General features: G+C 29.5%; 1 protein-coding gene across 6 annotated transcripts; it reads right to left on the bottom strand.

Moving 5' to 3' along the window:
* Positions 1 to 634: 634 nt before the first annotated feature.
* On the bottom strand, positions 635 to 5,109 carry LOC7466076 (trihelix transcription factor GT-3b). Of its 6 annotated transcripts, none has more exons than XR_008057632.1 (4): positions 4,556 to 5,109; positions 3,732 to 4,313; positions 2,726 to 2,876; positions 635 to 1,232 (listed from the first exon to the last, which is right to left on the bottom strand). XR_008057632.1 is itself a non-coding variant. In XM_024587379.2 (3 exons), the coding sequence occupies exons 1-2, from the start codon at positions 4,853 to 4,855 to the stop codon at positions 3,774 to 3,776; spliced, it is 840 nt and encodes a 279-aa protein (XP_024443147.1). In that variant the 5' UTR covers positions 4,856 to 5,109; the 3' UTR covers positions 2,430 to 2,876; positions 3,732 to 3,773. The 6 variants fall into 6 exon arrangements, 4 of the variants coding, with proteins under 4 accessions (XP_024443147.1, XP_052303998.1, XP_052304000.1 ...); XR_008057633.1 differs by having other exon boundaries at positions 635 to 1,144; XM_024587379.2 differs by lacking the exon at positions 635 to 1,232 and having other exon boundaries at positions 2,430 to 2,876.
* Positions 5,110 to 10,049: the final 4,940 nt, after the last annotated feature.

Genomic DNA, 10,049 nt, shown 5'->3' with positions numbered 1-10,049 from the left:
ATAATAATTAGCAGAGACTTTTTATATACATAGGATAAAAGGAATCCATAAAAGATAAAGTTTTTATCGTGTTTGTGTAATACAAAATTCAAGAAAAAGTAAATAAGATTTTTCTAGCTTGCCTGTAAACGACAGTACTGGGGGTCCCTTACTAGATGTCAATTTAAATAATTGAGTCTTTCTGCCACCTATTTGATGTATGAAATCTCACCTCTTATCTATTCTGTATTTGGAGATATTATAAGAATTGTTTTTTAAAATATTTTTTTTTTTAAAATAATATTTTTTAATTTTTTAAAAAATTATTTTTGACATCAATATATTAAAATGATCTAAAAATTAATTTAAATTTAAATATTTTTAAAAACACTTTCCGACCACAAAGCCAAACACTCATTGCCATTAATCATTACGAATAGCAGGCATGTTTGATGAATGACACTTCCTAAATTCTAATTGACCCACATGTTTTAATTTAGGATTTGTAAGATTAAAATAAATTTTAATTTAAAAAAAAAACTAGCAACTTACTATTTTTTTTATTTAATTAGGTATGCATTATGTTTTCCATATTAAAGTAGTTTGTTTTTAAGAGGTTTAATCAACTTTCACTTATGTATTTGTACATTTTCGATTTTTATTTTATTTTTTGGATGAATCTTATTATTAGAATTTGATAAATTTCAATCATTTTTCACGGTTTTTTAATTATTATTCTTTTTCATGATACAAATTCATTTGTTAGAAAATGAAGGAATTTACTTAGTGGAGGAATCTCAAACGGAGGGCTCCAAATTATGGCCATAATATATATGAAGTGTGAACGAATGCTCAAGGAGGCCGTAATCTCAAGTGCTTTCAAGTTCCAAGACTACACGTATAATTGGCATAAACAGTAAAACACGACAAGTCGGTGGGAAAATAAGAAGAACCTTCTGTCTGAATTCTGAAACACGGTTTACAAAATATCCTTTTGTTTGATAACAGCAGCAAAAGCAAAAGAAAAAACAAGAACAAGAACACGGTCATGTTTGTGCATAGCTAGCTGTCTCAGCTACAAATTTGAAAACATCTTGTCTGCCTCTGATCAAATGTTCAAAACATAGATGGAATCACGCGCAAATGAGCTGGTAATAACACAGCACTTGTAATGAAGTACACAACTTGTCAAAATTATGAGATGGTGATGATGTACAAAACTTTATGATATGATCAATTTCCTTATTCAAAGGCTGAAAAAATATTATAACAATTATTAAAATCCCTCAGTTATTCTAAAAAAAAAAACACTTCTCTATTTTATATATGTACTTTAAAGGCTAAAGTAAAATCCATTTCCCATATAAAATCTTCATATATGTGTGAATTTGATTTCCAATAAAAAACTAACTGCTAATCAAGATTAAAAACCCATCAAAGATTGAATTTTAATGGCAAATTAGCTAATTTATGTCAGTTTAGGGGAATTAATTATTCGATGAACTCAATTAGCAGCATCCTATATTATTCACGGAGTACTTCAATAGACTAGGTAATTGGACAATTCGTGATTTAAGCATAAAATAACATGCGTATGCCTGTGAATCATAATTTTATTGACAACCTATGACCAGCTAAACTATTATATACTGATCACATGCAAATGATTTGCCCTTAATTAGTTGAATCGGTGCAATGCCAACTTACTAGCCAAGGTCCAATAACCCTCGCTATGTTCTTGTTCTTTTTTTTAATGACACTTTCAGTGCTCTTAGTCACTAAAATATAATGCAAGAAATGAATTTTTCATTAAGATTCTCCATCAATGGGTCCGTGTAGATCCCACTGATCGATCCAACAACATGGTTTTTGGGAGATGATATTAGTGCTCAATCCTTTTATGCTTACACTTCATTCTAGTTTTCCTTTTTTTTGTTTTTTAGTTATCTGGATTGCTTTTTGAATGGATTAAATCAACTAAATCACGCTAAATCAACTATAAATTGATCATTTAGAGCTTAGAATCTACGAAGAGAGAGTGAGATTCATGTTTTCATGTTGAATTCTAATATTCTAGCTATTCAATTGGGAATATATGTATGTTTATCTTATGATTTATTTCATAGACCATTCAAAAAAAATAAAAATAAAGAAATGGTTCTTGAACTATGAAATAATATTATATTAAAATCAAATGGCTAACAATACTACATTTCAAAAATCATTTTAACTTGTACATATTCATCACTATTTTATGCTGGAATTTATTGATATATTAGATCATTTGATAAGAAAAAAGTACTTATACTATCAAATAACTATGTCAATCCATAAAATTAAAAAAATGGATTTATATTAAATATGTAATACTATATGATATTCATAAATAATTGCAATATTAATAAATATATAATCTTAATCAAACTAATTTAAAATCGTTTCAAGAATTTAAACAATAAACTCAATGAACTAATTGCTCAATTGACAATATCAAAATGTCTTTCTTTCTTTAAAGATCTACAAAATGAGTCCATGACATAAATCAATCGATTATAAAATAAAATAATAATAAAAAAAAAAACAATAACAACAAAATGAAGTTAAACAAATATATATTAATTAGTAAGAGAAACATCAAAATGGTTAAGTTAGACCTCTAATATCAAACTTGAAATATTAAGATATATTAATTAGAGGATAAAGAATATCAAAATTATATATATCTGAGGCTGGGTCACAAACTTACATGTTCTTCATGGCCCTGATTGAACGTTGTTGATGGAGGAGAAAAACAAATGAAGCCTAACGTGTCCGTTTCCCTGCCAACAATCTTCTCTACAAGCCATGAACAGATCTTGTGGCTTACCAATCCTACCAGCTCGTCCACATGACAAAAACTGATTGGGGTTGATGAACAAATTGTACAAATCAAAAGTCAATATTTTCTTTTCTGTTCGTGAGACCACGCACTGAAGCTACATCTGGTAGCAGAACAATTCTACCAGTGAAAATAAGTCATGCACATTTTTTGACTTTCAGAAAGTGCTTATTCAATCCTTGGAAACAAGAAATACAATGCAATGATCAGCCTGCCTTTGCGCCATATAATTGCAAACGAAATGGACAAAAGGCAAATTGCTGCCGTTGACATTTTTTCAAGTGTTTTACTTCTAGGAAAATTGCATGTAGTTAATGGCTTGTACTGAGCAGCACCACTCAGCATGAAAAATCAGAGATGTTTTGTGCGTAAATGATCAATATTGCATGTAAGTGAAAGTTGCAACACCTTCTTGAAGTTGAGAGCTAGCCATTAATTAGCAAGAATATTGGACCATTAACAACAAACTGCACAACATGCACGATGAGCTTATTGGGTTGCATAGGATAGATACTAGGTCCCTACTTTCTCAAGCATTATCTCTAGCTTTTTAGAGTTTGTGGGATGGTTGAATGTAGATTTTGCTCTTTCCCCCCACCAAATTGATTTGAATCATAAAGCTTGAACCTTAATTTATTCATGATGATTTTGAGATTATGTGCTTCAAAACTTAATTAGTCACACACACACATATCAATTAAACTAGACTTCATCATTAAGATCACAGGAGCATAAAAATAATTAGACAATATTAAAAAGAGAACCAGCTCGAAGCTTTTCTAGCCACAGTTTGCAAAAAGAAGAGGATCATAACATAAAGCTTATCAAAGAACATCATATTTAACATCTCCAAAATGAGAGTTTCAGGACAAACCTCTTCTCTAAAACAGCAAAAACATTGAAAGAAAGCTGATCACTACATGTCTTCTCTTCTAAGCTTGTTTAGGAGTGCAGTGATAAGGGCATCCCTCTTCTCAGCCCTAGCCTCTTCTCTCACCCTTCTTTGCTCTTCTCTCTCTCTCCATCTTCTTTCCATCACTATCCTATCATTCTCTAATTGTTTCATGGTTTGTCTCCATTCCATCTCCTTCATCATCCTCTCATTTTCCCTTGCCTCAAATACTTCTCTCCATTGCATTTCCATTTGAATCTGTTGCTTCGTGAAATCTTCCAAAGACTCTTTCAAACTAATACTATTTCCACTGCTACTAGTTCCACCAATTGCCTTGCCCTTTTTTATCTTCTTTCTACTGCCACCCTTTTCGCCCTCAATAATTTCTTCATTCTTATCCTCATCGTCAGAAGATAGCTTCACTGCTTTCTTTTTCAACCCAGTCGCTGCTCCTTCAGCTTCAGCCCGTAACATTCTTTGCATCCTTGATGTGAAAATCGCTTGCAACTCATTGTAGAAAGGAAACTGTTGCCTCATAGCTTCAGGTTCTATCGTCTCACAACCCTACACACACAACAACAAGGTGAGATCGATCGAATCATCTATCAAACACCATACATATATGTGTAAATATGTGTGTGTGTGTGTGTGTAAAGTAGCTAGCTAATAGGGTTTTAGTATTTACCATGCACTGTTCATCACTCAATAAAACAGATCAACAAACATATATTTCCAATCCAATCCCTAAATTTTTCCCCATTTCTCAGGTTCTTTGACAAAATAGTAATACATATACACATACATACCTTGTATCTTGTAAAAAGATTCTTCCACTTGCACTTGCACTGCTCTGCGCTACGATTATAACCCTTTTCTTTCATTTTATTAGAGATAACTTCCCACAAAACTTTGTTTCTTTTCTTCTCCATGAAAGTTGGATCCAGTTCTGCTCGGATCATCAAGAACTCCTTTGTTTCTTGAATACTCCATTGAGGAAACTTATCACTTGCCTCTACGTTTACACTGATGTGATGTTGCTGCTGCAGCAGCTGATATTGCTGTAGGTGATGCTGATTGTGATGTTGGTGGTGAAGATGTCCCTCCATAACAATCACACGCTCAAACTAATCTAAATCAGTTTACACCCACAAAAAGGATTGATTTGATCAAAATTCGAAGAGAGAAAAAGGAAAAAAGATAGAGGTAGAAAGTGAAGGAAAGATATATATGAAGAGATGGTAGTGTGAACGCTGAAGGAAAGTGTGAAAATTGTCAAAGAAAAGAAAAAATTTTCTTTTCTTTATGCTCAAGGTGTCAAAGAGCAGTTTTTATTGTTCGTTCAGATTCAAGAAAAAGAAATACTAAAGAACTGATCTCTTTCTTCTTCTGTATAGTTTCTCTCCTATTTCCAGTCGTTATCTTTCTACGCGGAAACTTATTTGTCAAAAATTCTTTTTTTTTTATTTTTTTTTTATTAGAGGTTTGTGGGCAAGGCTGCGTTCATAAATATTAGTTCACATTGCGTTTAGAAGTCGTCAGGCTTACGAGAAAAGTCTCGGTGATGGTGGGGGCTTTATTCTCTGCCATCATTTATATCATACGTGCATGTACTGCAAGCGATATTTATTTTACTTTTGTTGTTTCTTTTTTTTTCTTTATTGAGAATTAAGACCTTTTATAATTTATAGTTTTGACTAAGATCTAGATACATATAATTAATTCTCATGTTCAAATGTAGTAAATAAAACTTTAGCTTTGAATCAACAGCTTCATTGATGGATATGTCACAAAAGATATATATATATATATATATATATATATATATATATATAATTTTTTTTTTAATTTAAGAGAAAATTATTCTTTTGATTTTTTTAGGGTCCATATAAATAAAATAATATGTATATTAAATATATGAATAAATTGTTTTGTGCAAATTGAAATGTCCTTCTTCATTTTTTTTCCTTTTGAAATTTACCAGGAATGCCCGTGTTTTATCTACGAACCATTTAGTTATTATTTTGAAATAGAAAAGATAAAACTATGGAGATAAAAAAAGAGATACCATTGTATATCATATTTTAAAAATATAGAAAATAACTCTAAGACTAGACAAATTTATTTTCTAATTATATCTTCGTTTATCCAATAAAAAAATATTTATATCTCTTTTATGTTTTTCTCTTTTATTATAAAACAATAATCAACACAATCTAATTGTTGATTTCTTGTCTACCACGTTAAAGTGAGTCATACAATCCCACTTCTTTCAATTTAATTAGGATGAAACTATATTGAAAGTACTTACTTATATAGGTGAACAATTCATATAAATAAAAATTATATTAAATATATTTTAAAAATTATTTTGAACAAATAAGATGGCCTTCTTGGATCCCAATGCCAATTACCAATCTATACAAATATAATGATCTTAGGTGATCATATTTGACATTGTAGTCCAACTATATTTTTAAATTATTTTAATGTACTGATATCAAAAATAAATTAAAAAAATAATAAAAATATTATTTTAATATATTTTTAAATAAAAATTATTTTAAAAAATAATCTACATCACATGAATATGTACGATTGAAGACTAGTCATTCAACATTGTTGAACTTCTGTTGAGTTTAAAATCAAATATTTCTTTAACACTACAAAAACATGAATATTGTTGAATTCCAAAATATTGTTCGAGCAACACATGTATGTACGATGATTATTGATATTTATCTGCATGTTACATACTCGTATTTATTTATTGCTAAAATTAGATAATTAACTGTATTTTGAACCCATTAATTTCTCCTTTCTTTGAAAACTTGCACTACACGCAAAGGATTTTTTGTCTTTCTTGATAATGTAAAAGCAAAAGATATTAAACTCAGAACTCCTGATAAAGAAATAAAATTATTAGTCATCTATTTATCTCGATTTTATTAGATTCCTTTTCGCTTTGTCTTGGATTTTTTTTAAATCCTTTTTTATTTTTATTTTTTGAAGCAAGATGTTGTCAACAATTTTGTTCTTACCTGTTGAACCGTGTGAAGGAGACAGAGAAAGAAAAAAGGCTTTCGAGATAATGTGTTCTGTACGTACTTGTGACCGCCTTCTTTAAACAAGCTACCAAAACCTTTTGCTGCTGCTTTCCTCTGCATGGATTTCGAAATCTATAGTAGTAGAGCAGTAAAAACAAAAAAGATTACTGACCTGTGAAACTACGACTTAGTCCTTCATTTATCAAATCTTGTATCTTTTCGTACTATAGATTAAATTTTTCATTGGTAAAAAACTATGCTCTTACAAAGTTCAATTATTTACGCAAAAAGGCCTATAGCCCTTACAAAGTTCAATTATTACCCCCACAAGTGGATTGAAACCTTTATTTTTAAGAATGCTTATTCCAATAATCTTTTTTCGAACTGATTGAATTATCCATTTGTTATAAAAACCAGCATAACCCAGCGGGTTAATTCGTGAATTTAAAGCTCGGCTTGGGTCAAGTTTTATTTTAAACCTGTTTTTTTTTAAAATAAAAAAACTTTATAGAGAACTTATAACCCAAAGTGGTAGACAAGATACTATTGTCATGAATTTCACTATTACTCTACTTCAAGATCCCATAAAGCACAACTTGAGAGGATATAGATAGGAATCTTTTTCTTTCCCATAAAGTAGTGAGAGATTTGAAAAAAGAATCTGTCAACTTCTTAAAATGACAATGGCAACAAAAGTTAAGGGACCAAAATGTATAGTTTTGAAAATCAAGGATTAAGCTTTAACTAAATTCTAAAACAGGAATTAGAGAGTAATTTAGAGTAAGAATATCAGATAGAATTGGATAACCTTAATTGTTTGGGGTCGTGGCACCTGTGGACCGTTGTTTCTTAGTCATCCACGCGTCTTTTATCATGTCCCACGCGTGGACGCTAAATCTCTTTATCCACGTGGCAGGCATGCAAAAGATCATAAGTAGGTGATTGTTAAGAAAAATGGATGGCCCACGTTACCTTGTTCACACCTATGACGACCTGTTCGGGTCCCGGCCCAAGTATTTGACCCGGCGATTTGACATGTCGTAAGGAGATAGGTATCATCTAAGAGGAACCGACGTCATGATTTAATTTAACTTACTTGAGATCCGGATATGCTGAATTTCCACAAGTGATTTTGTTTCATTCCAATGATTATTAATAATCTAACAACAGAAAAATTAAGAGAAAAAAAAGAATATCAAGATTAAGAGTAATTAACATGTTTGTTTAGCCTTCTCAACCTTATAAAAAAAACAAGTTAAAAAGCATTATTTTTCATGTTTTTTTTTAACTTTATTTTTATTTAAAAAAAAACAGGCTGGAAAAGCTTAAACAAATAGGGTTTAAGATTGTTTTAATGAAGCTCTAATTTGTGGTAAGATTAAAACATAAATCCTTTAAATACTGATTTAGTGATTAACTTTTTTGCTTTTCAAAAATTAGTTAAAAAGTATCTTAAAGTTTATGTGTTAATTAAAATAAAACTTTATCCCTAAACTATTAATTTGAAATGCTCTGCATAAGGTTGATATTTAAAAAAAAAAGAGTAAATCCACTTAGAAAATCTACTTTCTTAAAAAAATCAAGCCAACTTCTTTAGATTTTTAGAAATATTTGTATTATTAATTTGGATTAATTAATGAAAGAAACCTTATTAGAAAATTGAAAGGAATGTTTTTTTAAAGAAGGGAGATATATAAGACTATACACGTTTTCCTTCATAATAGCTTGAATAAAATAAAATATAATATTATTAACCCATTTGAAATGAATTGACATTTGAAATTAAATTCAGTTCTTTATATAATTATAATTGAATTTAATTATGCTTGATGAATTAAAATTTAATTATGCTATTCGGAATAATATATTATGCTATTCGGAATAATATAAAAATGAATTAAAATATCAATCTTGAATATTTTATTTTTAATTCAAAAATATTTCTTTTTTGTTACAATCTTGACTACTCCTGGCTGTTAATTTTCAGCCTTCCCTTCGATTTTCTTTTTCTTTTTTACAGGGCTATTGATCAAAGCTTAGTACAGCTCACTTAACTTCTTACTCCAGGTTGAATACAGTAGCTGATCTGCATTCCTCAGCTTTATGTGCACTTTTTTTTGTCATATTTTATACAGCTCGATTTTTTTTTCTTTTTACAGGGCTATGATCTTGGATTGTATTCAGGGGTTCGGAATATCTCAGATTAATTTGCATGATTTCGTATCAGCATATGAATCAAGTTTGCAGAATTTCTATATTGGATTTCATGTACACTTTGTGAGACACGGTTTACACATATGCCACTCCCTCCTGTTTAACCATCATTCCTTGAATATACAAACACAGTGTCTTGATGGAGCAATGTTTCGGGTGTGTTTGGAAATTTAATAATGGTTATGGTTTTAAATATTTTTTATTTAAAAATATATTAAAATTTTTATATTTTAAAAATCATTTTTAACATCAGCACAACAAAAAAATTTAAAAACATAAAAAATATTAATTTTAAACAAAAAATTTAAACCGCGTTGCCATCTACGACTATAGCACCCATGGAATCATGCGACTTTGTTGGTGAAGAGAAACAAAAATGCTTGAGCATAAGGCACACATGTAGTTGCCTCTGATTTGTAGTTTTTGAAAGGAAAGTATTTTTGGAAAATAATTTTTAATATTAATTTGAATTGAATCCCGTTGTTTGCAAATCAAGTATCTTCCCTCTGATTTGCTATCAAGTATTTTCCTTCTTATTTGCTTTTGATTATTTTTTTATGAATTGAATTTTATTTGTAATTAAAATCAATAATTTCAAGAAGATTTTAAATACATAAATTGATTTAGCGTTGTGAATTAACTTGTATATTAAATTTATTAAACATTTACATAATTATATTTTTTTTCTTATACTTCCTGAATTTAAATATTGAAGTCATCACTATTTTTTTTTTAATGCATTATGTTCATGTGAGAGGTGTGTCATTAAAATTATCCTGACTTACTCTACAGGGAGTCTACAATTATATACAATATCTTGACTGTTTCTAACATAAACACTTTTAAATAAACATGTGTTTCTTTTTCTTCAGAAATAACGGATATTGTAATATGGTGGTCTTAATTTGTGCGCAGCGGGCAGAAAAGTGTAAAAGCATGGTCAAATTCTAGCGGAGGTTTGTTTTTGTGTTATGTATGTTTTTTTGAAAAATATTAAATTGATATTTTTTAGTATTTTTTATAGTTTTAATGTGTTAATATA

This window comes from Populus trichocarpa, chromosome 16, assembly GCF_000002775.5.
Source record: "Populus trichocarpa isolate Nisqually-1 chromosome 16, P.trichocarpa_v4.1, whole genome shotgun sequence".
In the NCBI taxonomy this organism is placed as follows: Eukaryota; Viridiplantae; Streptophyta; class Magnoliopsida; order Malpighiales; family Salicaceae; genus Populus; species Populus trichocarpa.
The sequence above is the reverse complement of the archived record's forward strand: the minus strand, read 5'-3'. Positions and strand labels throughout refer to the sequence as shown.